The sequence below is a fragment of the Vidua macroura genome, chromosome 2, assembly GCF_024509145.1.
Source record: "Vidua macroura isolate BioBank_ID:100142 chromosome 2, ASM2450914v1, whole genome shotgun sequence".
NCBI classification, from domain to species: Eukaryota; Metazoa; Chordata; class Aves; order Passeriformes; family Viduidae; genus Vidua; species Vidua macroura.
Window position 1 is genome coordinate 116,286,355 of NC_071572.1, and position 25,230 is coordinate 116,311,584.

General features: G+C 45.0%; 1 protein-coding gene across 2 annotated transcripts in view; it reads right to left on the reverse strand.

The window, feature by feature from the left end:
* Positions 1-25,230, reverse strand: part of FAM168A (family with sequence similarity 168 member A) — a 129,174-nt gene that overhangs the window by 45,939 nt on the left and 58,005 nt on the right. For both annotated transcript variants that reach the window (XM_053970243.1, XM_053970242.1), the window contains exon 3: positions 17,379-17,466. In XM_053970243.1, the coding sequence (XP_053826218.1) occupies positions 17,379-17,448 (70 nt within the window). In that variant the 5' untranslated portion in view covers positions 17,449-17,466. The remainder of the gene's footprint in view (positions 1-17,378; positions 17,467-25,230) is intronic.

Genomic DNA, 25,230 nt, shown 5'->3' on the forward strand with positions numbered 1-25,230 from the left:
TGGTACAAATGGAAAAATATCCTGGGGACTGAACTTTCTGCACATTCATTTGGACTCTGGTCCTGTTCCATTGTTAACCCAAAATGGAGCAGGCACCATCCTGGGAATCTGTGATTTTATGAAAATTAGCAATTGTCTTCCCTCTTCACTTCCTTTAATTTCCTCATAAATGAATGAAATGCAACATTTGGAGTTGAATGAAATAATTTGTATTAAACTCAGGCAGACTGGCTGGCAGGCAAATGGGCTGTTGAGGCAAGAATAAATATTAATTATTCCTTAAATAGAATGGAATTGTTATTATGTTTTCAGTTTATTTGCCAAATGAAATGTAACATCACTGTCACATCCTGGGCTGAATAGGCAGGAAAAGAACTGGGCTGAACTGGGACAAAATGGGGAGTTGCAGGAACCCCAGCCCAGAGCTAAGACCTCAAGGAAGGCCTGGAAAAGCTGCTGAAGCAGCTCAAGGAGGTGGAGAGGGATTTTCCTAAGCCCTCTGGGGTTTAGGAACAACTACAGACACCAGCTATTCAGTACCCAGCCTGGAATTAAAACAGATTTATTTACCCATTTAAAAAATCTTTCTTTTTCCTCCCAAAATCATCAGGACCACAAAGATTTTTCTTTCTTTTCTTACCTTCTGATATATTTTCCTTGTTTTTTCTACATCCTACTGAACACACCTGAAATGTTTTTTAAAAGGAAAAAAGCAAATTTTCAATGCTCTATTTCAATTTTAAAACGATGCCGTGCCCTGTTCTTCAGAGAATCCTATTTGCTCACACAGAAAAAAAAAACATGTGTTTTATACAATATTTATTAAAGGTGACGTAAATCCACAAGCAAGGAGGGGAAAAAATGGGGGGAAAACATTCAGTCAATGGGATTAAAAGATAAGGAGAATGTCAGCGTGGACATGGAACTGGAGGGAATAATGCAAGGCTGAGCCCCCTGAAACTGCTGCAGGGGAGCGTTGGGAAGGAACAGGAGTGTAAATATCACCCCAAAACCAGCTCATTCTGATTCTCCTGGAATTGCCTGCAGAGGAGAACTCCTGACGAGTCCCCAGGGATGGTTTGCAACCAGAGATGTTGGTTTATCCTCTGAGAGGCCCCCAAAAGCCCAGGGTGGCAGCAGGGCAGGAGCTGTGGGTGCCAGGCTTGCAGGACTTTATCAGGTGTTTCTGGCAGCCTGGGCCCTGCCAGCTCCCTCCCCCAGATAATAATAACCATTCCCAACAAGTTCCTTATCTTATCCCAGCAGCATCCCTGCAGGAGATTAGTCAGGCATCCCGGTGTCATGCTTTATCTCTAAAGCCTTGGATTTAGGCATAGCATTTGTCTAGTCCCAAAAGCCAGGTGTATTCCAGTCAAACGGATGGGAATCCAGAAACATTTCATTTTTTTTTTTTATGATACACACCAAGTTCAAGCCTGCTTTAAATCAGACTCAGTCCTGACATTCTGACATAAATTGGCCAATGATTTTTAAAAAAAAAGGAGAAATGCTCAAAATCAGGCAAACGTTTCCTGAAAATAATTTCATGTGGTTCATGTGCATGGGAAGTGTGGAGTTTTCTTCCAAAGCTGCCTGCAGGTTTTGTGGAGGGCACACATTAATGCCAAGGATTTCACCAGATCCCTGCCCGCCACCGCAGAGCGCTGGAGCGGCACAAAGCAAGACCTGGGACGAGCCTTAAAAATGAGGTTTTACAGGAATGTACAGTCACAAAATAACCTGACCCACTACAATCCCTCCAGGGATGAGGACTCCACCACTGCCAGGGATGGACAGCCCTTTCCATGAAGAAATTTTCCTTAATATCCAACCTGAGCCTCCCCTGGCACAGCTTGAGGCTGTTCCCTCTCCTCCTGTCCCTGTTCCCTGGGAGCAGAGCCCAACCTGCTCCCAGCTTGCTGTTGTCCATGAGGAAAATCCTGCTGGTGGGGATAGGAAAAGGGAAAGATGAGCTCTCAAAGCATCCTCAGAGGCAGGAGGAGTCGAGGAGGGGAACCTGTGCCTGCAAAGCCCTGGGGATGAGCAGACCATGACCAAAATGTAATTTATATGAAGATGTTTTGAATTTCTTCCAGCTACTTCCAAGTCACCAATGCAGAACAGCTCCTCACAGCTTCCACACAAAGGTTTCTGCCGGGAATATCGCTGGATTATAATTACAGGCCAGCATTTGACAGTAATTACTGCAATAGCTCATGTTCAGGTGCACTCTGCAATGTAATTACGGCCACCCCTTGCTGTCCACAGCACCTTCCTCATCCTGCAGCCTGGAGAATTCCCAACCTGGCAAGATGTGGTTAACAAAACTGCAATGTTCTGGGGTTTGTCTGTGGGGTTTTTAATATGAGCACCAGAACTGCTGCTGGCTACTCCACCCAGGATGAGCAAGGACAGCCTGCACCACTGGAGCATGAAGGACCTTGGTCCCTGCTTCACCTTCATCCACAAAACCACCCTAGGGATGTGGGGACTCCCACTGGGGTTAAAGGCAAAGCAGTGGGACCAATGCAGAGCCTCTTCTCCAAACACCTTCTCTGAGTGTGCAGCACCATTTGTCTCTAAAGAGCTCTTGGAGGTATCATTTTTGTTGCTCAATCTAATTATGATGGTCACGTGCCACTCAGCAAGGCTGAAATCCCAAATAGGAAAAGGAATTTCAATGAACCTACAGCGAAATTAATTTCAAAGCCCCGAAAGTTTTCTTCTTTTAAAGAGGAACAAGGGATAGAGGTGAAAAAAAATACCTTGAAGGTTGTTGAACGACAAGAAAAAAATGCATAGAAATACCAAGAAGTTCCTGGTTGAATGATTTCACAGCAAAGCTGAATCCTGCCACTTTGTCCCACCTCGAGGACTAACAAGCCAGTTTGATGTGAACCTCAGGGAAACCTGGTGGGTTTTCCAGCCATGTGTGTCCTTCACTTCCAGATCAGTGGGATCCCAAAGAAAAAGGCACTGCAAGCCTCAATAAATATGCAAATCACTTCAAAAGGAGATTAAAGCCTTTGTCCTGTTTATGTAAGTGATGAGTTTGTGCACCGGTAACCAAAGGGACGTCGGCTTTCTTATTTTAACCATTCCTTGAAGGTCATTTCTGCTCAGAAATGGGTTTTTTTGAAGACCTAAAAACTTGTTATATAACAAAGGCAGAGCTAAACATCAAGCCTGTGGCTGGCTGGAATTAGTTCACCTGTATCCCCTGTGTTCCATCAATAGGCACTGCCGAAGGAACCGGCTTCCCGGCTGGAATGTTAATTATTCCCCTCCGCTTCCAGGAACAAGAGCATTGCAGGGACAAAAGGAGGTTCCTTGCTCCTCCTCTCATTAACCAGTTCCACTTGCTCAGCACATTAATGCAGAGCTAAGGATGATTATACAGGGGCTCACACGAGCTGAATAAATCTGCTTCCCCGCAGATGAGCCGACGGCACTCGGGAATAACGAGGGCGATGCCGGAAGAAAACGCGGTGGTCCCTGCTGGAACATCCTCCCAGCCCCATGCAGCCAAGGCTGGGATAAACCTGTGGGGGCTTGGGGTCAGGCCTTCGCCTTGTATCTAAAAATAATCTCGCCCCCAGTATTGATATTAAACTGTGGGCAGGTTCTTTCTTCAACTGAGGGATTGAAACGACCTTGGTCTCGCTGGAAAAATGTTGTTGGGATTGACAGCACGGAAGGAAAGGCTCGTGGTTAGTGACTGGATCAGTAAACTCGGGACGTGGAATGTGTGCCACGCATGGAAATACCTGGACACCTCCCTGTGGAGGCTCTTGATTTACACCAGGAGCGAGAGCAAGCTGCAAGATTCCTCTAAAAATAAGGAGTAATAAAATAAAAGACTCTAACATTGCCAAATCCTATGGAACCTGCACTGCTTGCCAACAACGTTAGAAGTCCTGCCATCCATCAAATCTCCCCGTTCCAGAGAATGCCAAGTCCTCCCGCTTGGTGAAGGTGGATAGAGAAACTCAGGGTGACATTCCCTGCCTTTTGAAGGTGACTGGCTTTGCATTTACTTTGGAAAGTTGCTCTGAAGGAATATGTTAGAAGCCTGAACATCCACACTTCCTAAATATCCGGGAGTTGGGCTTTTCCAATAGGTAACGTTTGCTCCCGTTGCTCCTTGTGCATTTGTTCACAGTCAAAGCCATTCCAGGCCTGCACACTGGCAGGAACTCCTCACTTTGCTCCTTAAACACTTCTGAAAGCAACGATTTTGGGATAAACTTCCCAGGAGAGGCTTCTCCAAGGCCAGAACAGGGCCAGATGGGTTGGAGCTGCTGCCAGATGGAGCGGCCGAGAAGCACCTGGACCACCTTGAGCGGGCAATTAGTCAAGGGAGCCCCAGGGATGATTCAACCATTGCTTAATGTGAGAGCTGGAAGGCAAACAAGGGGATGGATCGATGGCACTTGAGTCAGTGCCCAGCAGGATTTGATCCCGAGCTCAACGCAAACGCCTCCGGAATTTCCCTTTGCTTGCGCACCGGTTCTTCCCGCTCCTTTACACCAGGCTACGGTCCTGAAGACTTTGTTTTCACAGGAAAAACAAAAGTGAAAGTGTCGCCCCTCATTCTGAGCTTCTTCAGGAAGCCCTGGGAGAGCTGACCCCAAATTCAGTTAAAACCAAGGATGGGAAACGTCTCGTCAAGCTGGAAATTTGATGCAGCGTAATTTTGCTAAAATATCACACCAGGCTGAGGAAACCAAGCCTGCTTTTTGGGGTGTGTCATCACAGAGAGAAAATCTCCTGGTGTGTAAAAATTTTGCACAGATTTTCTGTTCCTATGTCTTTGTTTACTCCTAAAGGCATTGGAGCAGGATCTGCATTTAGGAGAAGTTACAAAATCCTGGAATGGTTTGGATTAGAAGGGACCTTCTACTAGGTCAGGTTGCTTTGAGCTGTGTCCAACACAGCCTTGAACATTCCCAGGGATGGGCAGCCACAATTTCTCTGGGCAATTCCCATAGGAAAATCTGAAAAAAAGTTCCCCTTCCTTCCAAAATCACATTACCTCCTGAATTTTCTGCTACGTGCAAGTGGAAGGAAACTTCATTTTTCCATGCCTGGAGATAAATTTCTCATTGCACTTCCCTGTAGCTGCTGCTTCCAAAGTTGGAGAAAGAACAGATCATGGTGGATTTTATAACCAACATTGTCTCTCAGAATTAATTCACTGGTCACAGACATGCAAATAAAAACCAAATAATAATGCCCTTAATAACGTGATCAGCCCTGAATTAGGCAGGCAGATGGATGAGATGATTGTTGGAGATCCCTTCCAACAGTAATGGTCTATTCTGTTCTGTTCTATTCTATCCCTTGCAATCCTAAATAATGTGAAAAGAACAAAAATCCAAGGAACAAAACCCAAAAACATAAGCAGTGTTATCAATACCTTACATATATTATATTAGTTATAACCTTTATTACCAATTAACAGCCATTAGAATAAAGTAGTGATTGAGGAAAGCTAAATGGCCTCTTAACCACACATGGAAAGGGCAAAGGAATTATTCTGGGAACAGCACATGGCCAGAATTCTGTGGGAACATTTAAATACAGCCACACACCTCTCAATCAACATCAACATCAAATCAGGGTAATTATGCCACGTCCTCTACGTGTAGCAGAACAACAACAAAAATTTAAAGGGATTTATAGATTATTATTTCAATTAAGTTCTCCAGCCTCAGCATCAGGATTTATCATCGTCACATCTCACAGGATGCTGAGCAACATCCTGATAAAAATCTTACCACCACTGTTAGTGCTACAAAAATCCACCATATTTCATACTCTCCCTTGTATCTGCAGAGCAGAACTGAGCCATCAGCCTTCCCAGGAAATCCTGCTGCCAAAATAACCTTTCAATCCTAGAGATGAGGGCTGTGTTATGCAGGATTCATGTTTTATTTGTGTTCTGCATGGAAAAGGCAAACTCAGACACACCAGAGAGCAAAAGGACTCTGATGAGCACTGAGATTGTGCAAGCAAGAGGCATTAAAAACTTCTGATTGCTCTTACCAGCTGTAAAAAGATGCAGAGTCACCTGAACAGCAAAAGGATTTCATTATCCCAGAGAGGGGAAGATTTTACACCATTTAAATAGATTTTTTACCATCAATGATAAGCTCCTGAGCCTCTCTAGAGGTTTAAAATTATTGACAGAAATATTATCTGTATGAGAAGCTGTGGCTGCCCCTGGATCCCTGAAGTGTCCAAGGCCAGGTTGGATGGGGCTTGGAGCAATCTGGGATAGTGGAAGGTTGAGTGGAGCTCAGAGTTCAGCTGGTATTAATGACACAACAATTTAAGATGTCTAAGAAACTGCTGAACACCTCTAACAGTTATTAGATGTGGGAAAAAAAAAAAATTCCCCAGTTCAGTGGAAACCCTCATTCAGGGTGTGATGGATACAAATAAAAAGCCTGCACAGTCTCAGCCACCTTCCAGAAAAACCTGGGGAAAAAAATCAAAGCCCATGGACAGAGGAGGATCACAAAGTAGTTTTATTTCCCTTTTTACTTGAGGTGATTTGTAATATTTTATTGATTTGTAATATATTAATTAAAAGCTAGTAAATGTTCAGTTGATTGAGCAAATGTTGCTCCAGTAAAACTTCTTGGTAAATTGACAGACAGAAAAGTTCATTTTTGTGTGGCTTTTTTTCCCCCCAAAAAACCCAGCAACTAAAAATTAACACTTTATGTGTCCTGTTCAAGCTCCTCTATAGTTTTTCATTTTCCCTTGTATTTTTTTCCCCCAGTGGCCTATGCAGAATGTAAAGTTTTCAGACAGAATTTAATGCAAAAAAAAAAAATAGGGTCATATGCAAAGAATACAATAAAAAATAGGGTCATAAACAAAGAATACAAGAGCTTGGGCACAACAGGAAATGTAAATGTTAAAAATCGCACAAGAGAAGATAATATTAATAAAAAAGAAGTGCCCACAATACAACAAAAGCAGTGGCAGAGCCACTGCACCGAGCATCCCTCAAGGCTGATGGAGGGATGGGCTGACCTCAGAGGCCTCTGCCTTTCCTGACTTCCAGACTTCTGTGGGGCTCATTAAAGGCTCCAAGCACAAAGCATCAAACACTTCAAGGAAAAGTTGGTCTCCATGGGAATAGAGGACAAACTAAAAATAACCATAAGCCAGCATTTTAACAATTTTGCAGGAGATTGTCATGGCAATGAAGAGAGTTGTAACCTGTTGTCATGATAACCAAAGTTTTACATTAATGGGAAAGCATTCCACTTCCACTTCATCTTTATTCATAATGGATCCAGCATCTTCCATGGGGGAATTTCCACGTTAGTGCCTTCAAGGAACCAGAGAGCTTGGGAGAAGCAAGGGAGGGATAAAGGACTGTGGGGATTAAAAGAAAAATTTAAAACTCCACAGCCAAAGTGAAGCACTAACTGGAGGGAAAAAACCCCAGGGAGGAGAATCCTTTGACAGATGAAGGATTTTGGGTAGGAATTCTTGGCTGGCAGGGTGGGCAGGCCCTGGCACAGGTGCCCAGAGCAGATGTGGCTGATCTCTGGATGCCCAAGGCCAGGCTGGACAGGGCTGGGAGCAGCCTGGGACAGTGGAAGGTGTCCCTGCCCATGGCAGGGGGTGGCACTGGGTGGATTTTAAGGTCCCTCCCAACCCAAACCAGTCTGGGATTTTGTGACTCAAGCACCGTTGTCACCTCTTCTGAAACCAGAGTTCCCAGCACATTAAATATCACAGAATGTCCAGTTTTTCAAGACACCCAAACTAGGGGGAAATAATCTGGATTTCCAGTCCAGAGGAGGGCTGGAGTCCCTCTGCTCTGGGGCCAGGCTGGGAGAGCTGGGGGTGTTGGGTGTAAGTGACCAACCTGCTGCTCGTGCATTCAGTGAGACCCTCAATTGTATTAATGGGCTCAGAGCAAATCATGCCTTGTTTGATGACAACATAATTGTTATTTTTGTGGAAAACTGCTCTGCTCACCCTAAAATTACTATGATAGTCCGTTATACTACTGTTTCCTTAACTGTTTTAAGGGGAGAGAAAAATTATTCTGGCCACAGAGTGCCTGCATGCAACACACCCTCTTTGCCTTCAGCACAGCACAGAATGGTCTTCACCTCAACAGAGCTCCTAAATTGAAATAAAAAGAACTAGAGGCAAACAGAAGTTCAGATGCCTAAACACATTCATCTTTCTGAAGGAAACTCTTCATTGCTCAGCTGTAAAAATCAAGGTTCTCCCCTATGTGATTTCATTTACAGTCACCACGTGCTTTGCATCTCCTGGGAGTGCCACGGAATCAACCTCTTCTCCCTGGAGATGGATGCTCTTTGCTGCCAAACATGAGGTCTCTAATGATGAGGCACAGAAATGTCATTTTTAAGTGTAAATAGTTGGCAACAAATCAAGCATAAAGTGGATGTTTCCTTTGGTCGCTTACTAAAGTGAATTTTGTAACTATGAGCTCTGAAGTTTCACCTGTTACAGTTCCAGGGTTTCTTCCTTGTACTTTTTCTCCCAAACCCTCCCCTTTACTGCTCTCAGTCTTGGGAGAGCTCACCTTTTCAGCCCAACTTCTTCTTTATTCTACCTGTCCCTGAAGATTATTTTGTTGGCGAAGTGGAACTCCTCAGAGCTGCTCCCAGGAGGGGCTCTGGGCTGCCAGCTCGCTGGGAAAAAGGGGCTGGGGAGCAGAGAGAAGAGGGGCAGAGCCAGCACCAGCTGGTGGTCACACACTGCTGCTCTTCCTGGCACTACCAAAGTCCTGGCTGTCTTTCCTCAGGTCACTGCTGAAGTGGGAGCTCAGGACAGGTGAGACAGGGCTCTGCTGGAGCAGTTCCAGAGGAGACCCCAGAGCCAGGCTGGGAGAGCTGGGGGTGCTCACCTGGGGAGGAGAAGGCTCCTGGGAGAGCTCAGAGCCCTTCCAGGGCCTGAAGGGGCTCCAGGAGAGCTGGAGAGGGACTGGGGACAAGGCCTGGAGGGACAGGACACAGGGAATGGCTCCCACTGCCACAGGGCAGGGATGGATGGGATAAAGGGAAGGAATTGTTCCCTGGGAGGCCCTGGCACAGGGTGCCCAGAGCAGCTGTGGCTGCCTCTGGATCCCTGGCAGTGTCCAAAGCCAGGCTGGATGGGGCTTGGAGCAGCCTGGGACAGTGGAATGTGTCCCTGCCCATGGAACGGGGTAGAACCTTTAAGGTCCCTTCCAACTCAAACCATCCTGGAATTCTGTGATCTTCTCTCTGTACCACCAGTTCATCACCAGGAGCCCAAGCCTTTGCACCCTGCCACAAAAGCTGATTTTTTTTTTTTCCCCCAGATGAAGGATAGCAGCTCATTCTGGGAATTCAAAGGGCTTTACATGACGAGGCTGTTGACAAATCCATTCCTGTAAAAAGACCTGGAGGTGGCAATTCCCACAAGGAAAGGAGCACTTCCCACCAGCAGCAGAAATCCAGGGGTCGGGCCGGGGGGAAGGAGCAGTGGGGGCCAGGGGAGGAGAAGGGAAAAAAGGCTGCAACTCTAAAGAGTCTTTCAGGACTCATTTATTCGAGCAGTGCCAAGGCAGCTCACTGCTGCAATATTTTCTTCCTGCACTCAGAGCCAGGGCTTTGGGATCTAATAAATCATGGCTGGCCGCAGAGACATTAAAATTCCAGCCCAGTGCTGCATCAGATGAAACGGGGCCGAGTGCCAGCGAGCGCAGGGAGAGGGAAGGGCAGCCACACACACTTTAAAATAAGTATATGAATGCATTTGCATATGAGCAACACCTGATTTTGGCTTCACACCAGGCTAAGTCTAATGGAACAGAACAGCAAAACAGATCTGCAACTGGAGGATCTTTAAGGACCCTCCCAACCCAAACCATTCTGGGATTCTGTGATTAATAAACTCAACCGCTCCGCTTCAGGAAAGCTGATCCCCATTAAATGAGAAATAAGATATTAGGTATAAAGCACAGTAGGAAAACAGACCCAGTAATTAACAGATCTGGTACAAACCAGGGAGTTATTTCTGAAGCTCATAAAAGCCTTTTCCAAGCCTGGGCCAGCTCACGTTTCTGTCTGTACAAACCTCTGTGCTGGATCACATTGACTGCACCCGGTGTGAGAAATAATTGTGCACCGGGAGGGAAGAAAAACTCAATATTTAATCTGAAAACATTTTTGCAGCAGTCAAGCCACTAAATTTTAATTTATTACCTTCAGCCTGAAAAAAAAAAAAACATAACAAGGATCTGACCACTTATTTGCTGTGCAAGATGAAAAAAAAAAAGGTGTGGGGGGAAGGAAAGGCAGCAAATATTAAGGGTTTTCAACGGATCACAAGGCAGCCTTGGAGCTTATTTGCAATCATTTAATTGAAGCACCTGGGGATTTAAGAGGTATTGAATGTGTGGGGTGCAAACACGCACAGAGGAAAACAAGCCAGCATATGAATTTGAACTGCAAGTGGCAGAAAGAAATATGCAGGAAAAGGCCTTTGTTTTAGACTGGGTGAGATTTTAACTCTGGATGAGAGACTCCCTGAAATGCGGGGTGCTGGGGCCAGGAGATGTTTCCATCCTGGGTTATGAACCCCCATCTCCAACTTGCAGAATGACAAGGTCACGCTCCAGCTCCATGGAGCCTGTGGCAAAGGCTCCCAAATTCCCCATCCCCGGAGGATTTCAAAGCTGTGTGGATGTGGCACTTGGGGACCTGGGCCAGTGGTGGCTTTGGCAGTGCTGGGGAACATCTGGGCTTGGATCATATTAAAGCTCTTTTCCAGCTTCATTGATTCTGTGATGCTGAAATGGCCAAAGTGATTTTGACTTCCTACACAGAGGCTCCTTGTTCAGGAGCAGAGCAAGAGGAACTTAGGAAAAAATATGGAAGCAAAGGGAACACGCAGAAAAAGAAGTTTTAAATGGAAAACAATTGATCATGGCTAAAACGAGGAAAAAGGAGATGGCTCAGAAACACACTAGAAATTAATAAGCCACCCAAACCCAGTTTCATTCTCTGATATACACACACTAAGAAAGGAGACAACAAAAAATCCCTTCAGTTATCAATTTTAATACTGAATGTGTACTTAAAAGCCAAAAGAACTAATTAGAGTTTGTCTATATGCAATTTAAGACAGAAATTTGGGAGGGCTTGGTTAAAAATAAAGCTTCTCTTTTCCCCAGGTGAGTGAAGAACTTCACAAGATGTGCCTGTACTCTGTAAAAGCAATTGAGACACAAGAAAATTCTCTGTTCACCTTTTAGTTTCTTTAAACGGAGCACTTTTCTCTTCAAAACATGTTTTCAAGGCCATCTTTTTTTTTTTCTCCACCTATGCTTTTTACTTCTCTGCCTCACAATTTTTCCCCAGCCCTCTTCAAGCGTGGCCATTTAATCTTTTTATTTCTTTTCCACCAAGAGAAAAACCAAAATCAATACTGCAGCCAAGAAATGATGCAGAAATAAAGCAGTTGCATGGACTCACCCGAGCCTGGAGGAGGAGAAGGCCCACAATGAGGTCATTTGGGAAAACAGAACATGAGTTTTGTTTGCTTTTAAGATCTGAGGCTATTCTGTTTCTTCACAATACAGGGGGACTCAAAAGCCTGTAAAACCTTCCTCCAAACAGTTACAAAACAAAGGGTGAGGGATGCTTCCCAAAGTTTCTATGAACTCCTTGGAAGGCTGGCATCTGCCTGCAAAGGAGCTGAGTGGATGTCATGAATTATTTTAGAACCACAGAGTCAGTAAGGATGGAAAAGCCCTCCAAGACCATCGAGTCCAATTGTCCCCCAGCACTGCCAAGGCCACCACTGCCCCATGTCCCCAAGTGCCACATCCACATGGCTTTGGAACAATGCCAGGGATGATGATTCCACCACTGCCCTGAGCAACCTCTGCCACTCACAAACATCCCTAATCTGACCCAAACCCCTCTGCTTCCTTCTCCCAAACAACAAACTACTCCTCCCTCCTTCCCTTAGTGGCTTTATGCTTTTTACAACCTCAAGGAAGTCCCTGAGTTAATTCATTAGGAAGATGGTCATTTATCCACTCTTGATCTCAGTGCTGAAACTCAGCAGCTTCCAACACTGAGGAATTCAGCAAGTTGTTTGGATGTATTCCCCTACAAAAATCACACATTTAAACATGAAAACAATGAGAGCCTACACAAGTCACAGCTCATTCTTCTCCCAGTCAAGTAGGATTTTCCTGTCTGCTCTATACACACCAATTAATAAACATGAAGAAACGCCAGAGGAAAAATATTCACTGTATCCACTTCATACATTTTTAATCACCCTGAAATCAATTCAACACCCTGAACACGGTTTAGAATTCCTGTTTTACAGACCCAGTAAGAGACGGATTGCCTAATTAAATCCAGGAGTGGCATTTCCCAATCAATGGAAGGGGGCTGACGTGCATGCACATCTTAGAGCAGAAGGAGAAGGAAGGACAGAGCACCTCAACCCTGCCATTTGCCCCGACTTCCTCAGTGCTCCCCATAAAAATGCTGAGGAATGCCAAAAAGAAAGAGAAAAAATATAAGGTTCATCCCCTTTCACAGAGGTGTGAAAGAACATGGTTGGTGTGGCAAGGCCCAACATTTCCAGAGAACAACACAGCCAAATTATAATTGTAAGTTAATAAGGAAGGCTGAAATCATGCCTAGAATTATCTTTGTCCCACAGAGAGTATGCAAAGAAGGATGAAAAGCTGACAGCAGAAATCCTATCGGGGCATCCTTCCATCTTCTACAACATCGAAGGCCACCGACTTTCAACATCACAATAAACTAAAGGAACAGTCAGGAGTAAATGAGGTCACTCCTCACATGTGCAGCTGTGTCTGAAGTTCAGCAGTGAACACAAATGATGGGGATTAGGACAGGAACACACGTGAGAAATCTTCACCTCCTGTCCTGCCAACAAAACCAACGGCCAGAGGGCACAGACTCCCTCTGCTCATCATTATGTCCAAACAAATGTTGTGCTTTCACCTTGGGGAGGAAAAAAATGACAAAACTTGGTAATTTTCAGCTTGGGAGTGCTGCAAACAGCCCAACTCAGGGATGTGTCTTGCTCTTCAAGGCCATGAAGGGGTCGGGGTCCTATGCAGGGAAAGCCCCTCTGCTCTGGAGCCAGCCTGGCAGAGCTGGGGGTGCTCACCTGGGGAGGAGAAGGCTCCAAGGAGAGCTCAGAGCCTTTGCAGGGCCTAAAGGGGCTCCAGGAGAGCTGGAGAGGGACTGGGGACAAGGGATAGAGGGACAGGACAAGGAGGAACGGCTTCCCAGAGGGCAGGGATGGATGGGATATTGGGAAGGAATTGTTCCCTGGCACAGGGTGCCCAGAACAGCTGTGGCTGCCCCTGGATTCCTGGAAGTGTCTCAGGCCAGGCTGGACACTGAGGCTTGGAGCAGCCTGGGCCAGTGGGAGGTGTCCCTGCCCAAGGCTGGGCATTGGGATGAGGTGTTCTTCCAGGTCCCTTCCAGAAACCATCCCGGGATTCCACGAGCATCCCTCCCGAGCAGGCGCTGCCGCAGCAGGACCTGAGGACTGCCGCGACACGAACCCCCTGGAGATTTCCCAACCGGCTCCGCATCTTTGGGCTCTTGGATTTTATTACCATTTATTATTTAGGAATGACTGCAGCGAGCACGGAGTCAGCCTAGCGGAGGTTCATGAATCACAGCAGCTTATCAGCATATTAATCAGCTCCTGGTAGGGAGAGGGGAAACGGTGTGAGCTATCACAAACACTTTATAGTTTCACGCTTGAAGTCAAACAAGCTCCAGGAGAGACTGATTCTTCATCCCTGATTCCACACCAATGGGCTAATCTATTTACTGCAGCACTGGTGCCTTCCTGCAGTGGGGGCAAGGAAACGGGAAGGGTAACATGCCAAAGGAACACCGGGTGCTTCAGCAGCCCCCCTTTGGGGCAGGTAAAGTGAATTCTACCAAGAACAAAAAAAAGCAAATTGGAGGCCTTAAATAAATTAGCCTCAATTAAAACAACAGCTTACATGACGATCCAACTTAATTACAGTCTGGTTTAATTGAATAGTAAACAAGGCTGAAACACTGCTGCTGATGTTCCAAAATGCGTGGAATTAGCGGAGTGGAAGCTGTCACCAGCTGGGCATGAGGAGCCAGGACTTGGAGCACAAAGCTGGCGTTGGGCAGATGTAGCTCTGTCTGCAAGCAGAATATTCTCCCTGTGTCACCTTCCCTCAGCTCATAGCTGCTCAACCAGCAGCAGGAAACACTGCCAGCAGAAGTTATTCTCCTCCTCTTTCAGTTCCCAACAAAAAAAAAATGGGAAAGAAGGTGCAATTCAACAGATCTGGGGGTTCTAAGGACCCCAAAAATGAGACACAGGAGAAGCCACAAGTGCTTAATAAATCCCTTAGTTCAAACACATGGATTGTTTTCATAAAGATTTCTCCTATGAGTTGAACAATTCTGATTTTATCTCACCAAGTGACTGTATTTTAAAACTTCCTTTTATAAACGTAATTATTATTTCCCATAAAAATCCAGCCAATCCAGACCGCACTTGAAAAATGATTTAGGAAATAACTGTCCTTCACACTTCCATTAAGGAAGATCAAAATGGAAAAATCAAGAATCTGAATAAACGGATGCTTCATCAAGTACTTGAGTATGTGCCAAGGATTTCCCATTCTCCCTAACTCAAGGATTTCCTATTTTCCCTAACAGCCAATCTGGCAGAAAAAAATTGGATTATTTATCTTGCAATGGACCTCTCTCCCTGCTCTGCCAAGAAACAACACTGAAGTCAGAACGAGAAGAAAATCATTAAAACTCAGATTAAAACTCATTATTTCAGCCTAAAGCTATCCTATGAATAAAAATAATAAACAAAATACTAATTAGTATAAAGCATTCACATTTAGCACAAAAAAAAACCCCACACAAGCAGAGAATTCAACCTGCCAGTATCCTAATTACTATCCCTGCTTTCTTCCTGCCTCTATCCCACCTGAGTTTTATTCCACAGCTCTTTTCATAGCTGCTCAGACCACCCTCAGGAGTTGCCTGTCTGTTCTCTACAGAGGATAAAATTTAAATTTTCTCCTCCTCATTCACTGTAGAACTTTGAGTCTTTCATTACATATTCAAACAAATTCAGATTTAAAAGGTTTTGTAATACTATTTGCCCAGGAAAAAAAAAAAAAAAAAAAAAAAAAGCTTTCTGTTAAATACTTTTTGACTTCTAGTTTGTGACTTCACTGTAAGAGTTCAGCCCACTGACTCCTTACCTTCCACCTGGGCAATGGAACAATCCAGCAGGAACATTCCTGCTGTGCTGTCCTACATCTGTTTCTTTGTTTTACCACTGACAAAAACGAGGACCTTGTTTTAATTTTTCCAGTCTGATCTGCCTCCAGCATTTTCCTCCAAGATTATCCTGCACATCCACCACTGATTTCATTGCATTTACCACAAATTCTGGAAGACAAATGCCTGAAGGATGGTTTGGGATGAAACCATGGGGGCCACATCCTCCTGATCCCTTCATGGATCAAAGCTGGCACAAGTCAAATTTTACAGAGTTAAGGGCACAGTTGGAACTTCACAGTGATGATCCTGCAGGTAACTTTAGAAGACAACATCCCATTAATGTTGGCACTTGACTAATTCCAAATGGAGTCCTGCAGAATTCATGTGTTCAAGACCAGGCTGGATGGGGCTTGGAGCAACCTGGTCTATGGAAGGTGGAACCAGATGAGCTTTAAGGTCCATTCCCACCTAAACTATTCTGGAATTCCATGAATCCCTTCATCTAAAGCAGAATTCTCCCTCTAAAATTCTTCTAGAAAGGTCAAGGTCCAAATTCTGACCAATCTGCACCTCAATATTTAAATTAAATTGTCTTGTCAAGTGCCAGAAGGCAGCTGCTAAGACACCCAGGACTGTGTGAAAGCAGATACAGAAATGCACATTGAGTGGATATTAAGGTGGAGCTTTAACCACATGCCAAAAAAAAAAAAAAAAAATCAATGTAAAGTGGGAGAGAAGTAGCCTCTTGTGCTGGAAAGCCACAAAATTCCTGTAATTTCCAGAGCAGGAAAATAACTGTGCACTTATGAGCTCGTTCTATCACCCAAGCACTGCTGGAGTCCACAGTCCTCTCACAATGGGGAGATTTTTGAAGAGACTTTTTCACAGAGATTGTTTTTTTTTTTTTGTTCAAGCCTCTCATGCTTTGACTGTGAGACCAAAGTTCCCCCAAGCTACAGTATCTCCAACAAAGCAGCTGCATAAATTGGAATGGGAAAAAAGAAAGGATGAATAAAAATGGGGCAAAACGCCTTTGAGGAACTCTCTGCTCTGCGGAGTCTCAGACAGGGCTCCTCACAGCCCCACTGATCCACCAGCTGGAAGAGCTGCCAAACTCAACCAGAATATTCCATGCACAAAGCAGCTGAGAGTATTTGATGTTCATTCCCATCTGCTGGTGACCACTCTCCTCCACAAAAGCACATTCCCAAATAATTCCACACATCAGGTGAAAGTCAACGCAAATAGAAAGCAGGAAGCCCTAACACAACGTGACACCCAATAGCTGATTACTTTCCCCAAAATGGTATAAAAAAGGAGTTTTCCAGGGCTGATTTTGTAAGGGGGTTACAAGATCAAAACAAGTCAAGGTGAACACAATCCACAGGGAAAACCAGATACACCTGAACTGGGATTTTCTTTTTCCAAAGCACCATTTTTCTCCCAAATGAATTCTTTCCATACCAGTACACTTTAGTTCCCCACTAGTTACATAATGATGGTAAACATCTTTCTCGAGTATTAAGGATGACATTTTTAGACAACTCAGTTCTAAAGAAGGTTTCAAACAGACAACAGACTGGCTCTTCCACGTAAGATTAACTCAACCAAAGCACAACTTGAAATATTAAAAAAAAAATCAGGCAGTACCGTAGCTTAAGTCACCACCTATCACAATACCTGGATGTTCTCCAAACAAGGGGCTCTTGGCTGTGGGATCCTCATTTCCATAGCTGGATTATTCCAGCACGTGCACCCCAGTGGTTCAGGGCAGCCCCTGAGGGGAGCCTTCCTGCTGGACTGTCCCAGCACCTGCTGGCATGTTTGTTAATCTAAAGAAAAAAGCCCTTTGGATCCTTTTCCTTAGGCTTTCCAGGGCATCCTCTTCGCAGGAGTTCAGCCCCAACTCTTCCCACCACCCTCGCTGAAGGGTTTTTCCTGCCAGTCACGGTCCCATCCGGCTCCCTGATGGGAAACCTTTCTCCCTCACTAAGGGATTAGCCACCACCACACGCAGCCACCCAGGAAAAGCCACAACCCCCGTCCTACCTGTATAGGCCATGTTCTTCGGGTTGCCGTAGGGAGCCCCAGGTTGGACGGGGCTGTAAACAGGATTCATGGTGGAAGACCGGGAACTCTGAGGACAAAAGAAAAGCAGAGTTGAGACGGTTGCCTTGCGTTGGCTCCCGAGTCGCTGTCTGTGCAGAGTCCTGATAGCATCACCCTGTTAGAATTCCAGACACAGACAGCTGTGAAGGAAGGGATTTACAACCAGACGTTACAACCAGATAGCATATTTAATAATTCAAGTTTTGGATCTCTCCGTTAATTCCCACAACTTCTCCAGCGCTGCATATTCTGCCTACAAATGTACCCGGAGCAGATTCATCTCCCACGTCCCTGCTCCAGGGGGGGCTCAGGACTCATGACCCCACTTCCAGCTTGAGATGAACAAAGAGGAGGAGCCACAAAGTCGGCCAAGGAATTCTCCCCCTTGGAAGAGCGAGCAGTTCTTGGGTGATAAAACCAACCGTGCCGAAGGCCTGACCTTTCCGAAAGCAGCGGATAAAAGACCGTTCGCCGCTGGCGAGATGCAGGAGGGCAAGTCTTGGTGAGCTTTCAGCGTGAGCTGACTGTGAAAACCTGCAGGCCAAGGCTTGGATCCTGCGTGGGGCTGGGCAGGGCCACCCCCTGATCCCACCCGTGTCCCACGGGGAGACTCTGTCGCGGAGCTCCCGTGAGCGAGGAGATTCCCACGGCCCTCGTGCTCCCCTCTCCGATAAAAACGACGAAGCCGGGTCAGCTTCTTGTGGGTTTTATGTAGAGGAAAGCAAGTAACTTGGGAATTTGTGTCTCCCAACTGTCAGTTAAGCAACTGGCTCAGTTAATTATCTTAATGAAGCACATTCTCAGTTCTGATTAATGGGAAAATCAGTCATTAAGCTTTATTAGGCGACGCATTTGTCTCCACAGCTATCTAGTGGTAATTTCACACCAGAACCAAACCCATCTTGCTTCAAAATCTGGGGGTTTTGTTAAAATGTGTTATTTTACAGTTCATAAATAACACCATTCGCTCCAAACAAGTCCCTCATGATGGGGACACAATTTGTTACATCATTAACTCCTTTCACTTCACCTCCGGAGAGTAAACAAGTCAAACGTTACGTGTTAGCACCGATTGACTTGACAACAATTAGTGCTTAATTAATTAGCTGTCCCTCCACCCCCAAGTTAGCACTGAAGGAGCCATTCTCACAGCAAAGGAAATCAGGGCTATGAGTAAGTGGGAAGAGACAGGGAGACTCGGAATTCCACCGGTGGCCTCACTAGCACACTGCATTAAGAGCATTAAGAAGATCTTTAAGAAAATCAGTGTAGGACCAGGCTGCCCCATCCCAGGAACTGCCCAAAGCCAGCTTGGATGGGGCTTGGAGCATCTGATCTAGTGGAAGCTGTCCCTGCCCACGGGACTGGATGAGCTTTAAGGTCCCTTCCAACCCAAATCATTCTGTGATTTTATGAAATAAAATATAGGAGGGTAACACTTCACCTTTCCATTGTTCCTTCCCAAAAACCACCCAGTGACAGCTGGACCTGCTCCCAGACAGGGCTGGAATCACGGCTGCTTTTCTGAAGTGCCTTTTCAATGCCAGCATAATTTCATTTGTACTCTTGTGTGCGGAAAGAGTATAAAAAAATCATAATTCAGGGGAAAAAAAAAAAAAGACTGCATATGTGTGGCTTGCATTAGGTGTTGTACCAAATGGTAAAAGCAAAATGCTCTTATTGAGAAGGATGAAAGAAAATGCTTTTTATCCCAGATAAAAATGTTGTAACCTTGATGGGGGCTTGAGAGCTTGTGAGGAAGAGGTTTGTGCTTCCTCCCTGCTTTGTATGCAGGGAGGGATTTCCAGACAGCAGGAAAGAGCCCCTGCAAACTGCATTTGGGAGGGATGATTTTCTCTCCCATTCTGCAAGACAATGCCATCCGAAAATACATTTGAAATTCATTGCAGGCACCATGTTGTGGCATTGAAACAGCTACACTGAAATGGGAATAAAACAGGATTAGCAAAATTAAACCTTCTCCACTGCCAGAACCTGCAGAGTTCGCTTGTGGCCATGAATGCCCAACAAAAAGACTACTAAAAATTAATTATAAACAGACAAACACCAGTGCTGCTCTATTGCAGCAGCTTCCAGTGCTTCCTAATCCCTGAGACAGCCACGCTCAGTTGCTCCGAGAGACTCCAGCAAGGAGTAACTCCAGCAGGAATGCCATGGGAATAAGCTGCTAGCAAACAGACCCGGGATACTTTGTGGCTGTAACCTGGTTACGTTTTCATCTATTTTATCCTTCCTGTGAAAGTGCAGGACACGCTCCCATCCCACCAGGGAACTGCTCCACATGAAGGGCAAACAGAGCCGCAAGGGAGGGCGGGAATGGGTCGGTGTGGCCTTGGCAGAGCTGGGGAATGGTTGGACTCCATGACTTTGGAGGGCTTTTCCAGCCTTGGAGGGCTTTTCCAGCTTTGGAGGGCTTTCCCAGCCTTGGAGGGCTTTCCCAGCCTTGGAGGGCTTTCCCAGCCTTATAGACTCTGTGATTCCATGAGCGTGTGTCCCCCACTCCTGGGAATCAGGGATCAGCACATCTCCAAACTCCTACGGACACAGGAGATCAGGAACATCTCATTCCCACTGCTTTCCCCCATCACTGGTTTACTTGGTGCCTTTGGGAACACTGTGCCCAGATCCCCCCATCTCCACAGGGCAGGGTTTGCAACCCTCATCATTACGGTTGGAAAAGATCTCCAAGACCATCAAGTCCAACCTCTGACCCAATATAAAAGCTGAAAGAATAAAGCAGGCATGGAAAATCCAGGAAGTTAACGAAGTTATTATCATTATCTTTTCAGAACAAAGGAATGGAATCTTTACAAACAGAGAAACAAATATATTTTGCAGGGCTTTTAAAACAGCAACATGGACAGGTGAGTCTTTCACGCTCTCCAAAAATTAAACAGTAGCTCTGAACTTGAAATGAAAAGAGTAAACAATGGAAAAGGCAGCTGTTCTGAACAACAGACATTTTTTCCATTTTCCTTCAAGTCATTCCTTGTGTCAAGGTGATTTTCCCTTTAAACTCCCATTGCCTTGTTTTTTGTGGCACTGGGATGCAATGCCTTTTGAGAGCCCCGTTCCTTACACTCAGGAGAGAGGGTACGATTTTCTCTATGTGCCAAAAGCAATTTATTTCACATCAGGTGGCACAAAACCAACATGAGAGTGTATGAACAAAGAAAAGAGATACTTTTCTTCCTTGACCCGCACATCACCTCTTTAAATGAATTTTATACAAATTGCATGCTAATAATATTCAGCCAAAGTCTCCTTGAACATGAAAAGGCCTCCTGACCTTACACTTCATGCAAATTTCACTAATTTTCTGACAATTTTTCCCTTAAGTCGTTTCAAGCTTGACCCTCACTTGGGATCCACCAAACAATAATTAAATTACCTTCCAATTCATCTGTTAAAAGTTAAATTAGGCAAGTTACAAGGGTACATCCCACCTTTCCCCAAAAAAGTCTGGGACAGTGGGCACGAGCTCGGAGATTCGTTTCCACAATGAGCAGCTTCTTCTTTAATTTATTCTTTTTTTAGCGACACCTTAACTTAAGAGTTGACTGAACATCTCACACGTGAAACAAAATATTGAACCTGTTATAGAAATGTAACAGGGTTTTATATTTTATTTTTATATATATATATATATATATAAATAATATATTTATTTTATATTTATATATATATAATGTGAACACATCAGGTTGACACATGGAAACCCAGACTGGTTTGGGTGGGAAAGACCTGAAAGATCATCTAACTCTGAGCCCTGCCATGGGCAGGGACACCTCCCACTATCCCAGGCTGCCTTCCCCTCTCCAGGTGAACTCCCCCAGCTCCCAAAAATTTACAGTCCTACAGCATCTTCTGTCAGATCCACCTCCAAACCAGGACAGGGGCACTCAGATCTTCACTGAGGAGACACAGGAGAGTGTCCTGGGAGAAAAAAACCCCAAGGAGCCACATTCTCATCACCTGCTGCTTCCTCTGAGATGAAGAACTAAATAATCGGGCTTCTCCAATCGAGAAAAACCTGACATCTCTAACAGCAACAAGCCCTTTTGTCTTCATTGTACAAAAAATGAAATGGATCATTTATAAGCACAAAGCAGCTCTTGACTTTGGAATTTGCTGACCTCAGACTGCCCAAAGAAATAAATGCTGAGGCAGGAAAAAAATCTCGACCTTTCGTTTGCTGAAGTTTATGATCTGCTTAAAAGCCAGAGGATCAAAAAATGATAATTCAGTAATTAATTCAATTTAATATTTTATACTGCATATTGAAATATTGTACAGGAAATCCCTTTCCTCCCTAAAAAAGCCTAGGAAGATGGGATCTCTTATTGCACAAGTGAACCTGAATACAGGTGGCAAAATACCTGCACATTGTGTTTGCCTGTTTGAATTATGCAGAGCTTACACAAACACCCCTCTGAGCCTAAATAAATGAGAAATGATTGAATCATACGCTCACAGACTGGTCTGGATTGGGAGGAACCTTAAAGCTCATCCAGTTCCAAGCCCCTGCCATGGGCAGGGACACCTTCCACCAAGCCCCATTCAACCTGGACTCGAACCAGTTCCCCCAGAAGAAATTTCAGAATGAGAAAAACCAAAAGATTCTGGCACATCTGGGGTTATATTAACTTGTTTCCAGAGAAGAAAATGTCTTAATGCAGATGAATTCTGTGCTGCAAATTCCCAGCCTTTTATCTGCAAGTCTGATGGGTTTCACCAGCAGGTAACCAATAAATACATGTATTTTTTAAAAGATCTAACATATCTGCCCCAGTGAGTCCCAAACCATTCTCAGCAGTTCTCAAACGACTTCCTTGATATATTCCTATTAATTTCTCTAACTTGAGGCCTTGCTGGCTTTCCCTTTGGAGATGAACCCTGCTGTACTCTTGTACTCGGCGCTCTCCGACTGAGCCATGGCCTCCTCCAGCTGATTATCTCCATTCTTTTGTCTTCCCTATCCTACTTCATTACGTTCTGCTGGAAAGGCTTCTAGGAACACGCAGCTTGAAGACACTTCTCTCTGCTCCTTCCTTTCCACAAGCACTGCCTTGGGAGATTTGGGCTGGCCACCAGGAAAAGCCTGGATTATAAACATCCATCCCACAACATCACCCGGGCGCTACAAAAAACAGAACAAAATATTCTTAGTTATCTTTCTTATCTGAGCCTTGTCGAGCTGCTTCAGACCTTTCTCCCAGCCAACCACTGCTCCTTCTCCTGAGAGAAGCTGCACTGCAGGAGTCCGACACAACAACCAGACACAAGAGTAAAATCCACAAAAAGACAATTTCTGACACTAATAAATATAATCCTCCCCCCTTCCAAGCTCTTTAAAAATATGAAATAACTGATCACCTCTTTGGCTTTGTTTTACAGATGAAGAGAAGATGCAGGAGAGCAACGGGTTCAAGGGTGAGCTCACTGGGAGCATTGGAATAGGTGGAATAACCATCCCTGGAAGTGTTCAGGGAACACAGGTCAGTGGTGGCCTTGGCCTGGGTTCACAGTTGGACTCGATGGTCTCAGAGGGCTTTTCCAACCTAAATGATTCCATGATTCTAGGGTAAACCAGACCATGCTGGCAGGACCAGGATTCAGGTCTAATATCCACTTTCCATCACATTATCCTCAAAGAAAAGTCTTAATTTATGTTTTGCTCCAAAATTTCCAACCACTGCCACTAATTACCCTCCCTCCATTTTTACAATTATTCCCCCCAAGATGGGAGAATCCCTTTGAAGCCATATCCCAAATATTGAAAACATGACTCCTTCCCATGGATTGTAATAGGATAAACATCTGGATTTGTCTGGGAGTCAATCACACCATACAAAGTTGGCACATCAGCAATACAATATTCCTGGAATTAAAAACAGATGAGGGCAGAGATATCCTTGTAATAACAGATGGGTCAGGCTTCCCTGGGCTTTATTTGGTCAAATCCACTGTGCTGCAGGTTTTGGCTGTAATTTGTCACTTCCAGCCACGGCTGTTCCTCATTGCTCTCTAACAATCTCCACCCAGGTCCTCTTTTCTGGTCACTTTTGGGATGTCTTCTCTGGTCAAGACTGGAAACCCAAGGCAGGGTTGAGGAGCAGCTCCAGCCCCACTTTCCCATCGGGCAGCACAGCAAATCTCTCCCTGTCCTCTCTTCTTCCTCTGCTCACACTGATGGATGGACCCAGATGGGGTTTAGAGACTGGGGGACAGGAAGATGAACAGTGCAAACAGAGGGGATCAATCCTCCCTAATAGTCCCTTCTTCCTTAAATATTTTGGAATCTTCCTTCTGAAACAAAGCAGCACCAGGGAAGATGAAGCAGGGCCCAGGCTAAATCTGTCAGCAGGAAGGGAGCTTTGGCAAGAAGTTTGTTTATCATCGTCTTTTTGTAATTTTGTGTTGGCAAGAGGCTCTGTGTTAACAAGCCCAGGAGCCTGAAAGTCTTTCCCATCCATAGGACAGGCAGACAGTGGCATTCCCTCTCTCCATTTGGAAACCAAGCTACATGGAAGGAGAAAAACAGACTCCAGATTTATGCTGGGCTTGATGTGCCCCACCAAAACCCAGAAAATATATGGGGCAACTCGGTACCACCTGAAAAATAAGCAAAAGGAGTTCCTGACTTTTTGGGGGAAAGCTGCCAAGTGATGAACAAACAGAGCTCAAATTAAGAAATTAAGAAAATCACAACAATCATAGGCAGAGCTCAGTAAAACAACCAGCACAACAGAAAACAAGCTTACACAGATGACCACGACAGAAATCTTTAAATGAAGGCTGCAGATGTCTGTAAAGCTGTCCCAGGCCTCAAACACAAGTCAAACATTCCAAACAGGAATTTCCAGGGGTTAGTGGCAGACACTGTATAAGGGACAAGAGGCAGTAATCAGTGCACGTATGGCATGATCCCTGACACATGCAATATGCACTCAATTAGCATATTCATATTTCACAACCACTGGAAAAGCCAAGAATTTTCCAGCCTGCCATTACAGAAGATTTTGAAGTGCTTTTATTCACCTAAACACTCCATCCAGGTTTCCAGTGAATACACCCAGCCCAAAACCAGGAATGCTTTTGCAGCAACACAAAGGAAAGGGCTGAAAGGCCACAGCAAGTCAACAATTAACACTTTTCACAGATTTCTGGACATACCTTCTCACACTAAAGAGTGGGAAGAGAAGTTTGAAGGAGCTTACAGCTTGCAGTTTATATGAGGAAAAAAAGAACTACTAAATCTCCAGCATATGATGGCTGGAAAACCCAGCTTTGCTTCCTTGTTTCCCTTCAGGGGGATAAGACCAGTTTGGGGAATGAATGGCAGGGCAGAAATGGCAGATCAGCCATTCCCTTCTTCCTTAAAATAACAGTGAGTGCTGAGAGCAAAGAAAAGCAGTAAAAAAAGTCCTGGAAGTGTCTCAGAAACATTCAAAAGGAAAAGATTAGTCTGAAGCACCAAGCAAACATCAGCCTTCCCACGTGAACATCTGTACTCATCTCAGATCGATCCCTCCTGGCTGCCAGGTCAAGGAGCAGAGGAGGCAGAGCTCCAAAAGCCAGAGCTTCAGCATCCACGCAGGTTAAACAATCACAAAATCACACAATGGTTTGGGTTGGGAGCCACCCTGAAAATCCTCCAGTTCCACCAATTCCACGGGCAGGGGCACCTTCCACTGTCCCAGGCTGCTCCAAGCCCTGTCCAGCCTGGCCTTGGGCAATTCCAGGGATCCAGGGGCAGCCACAGCTGCTC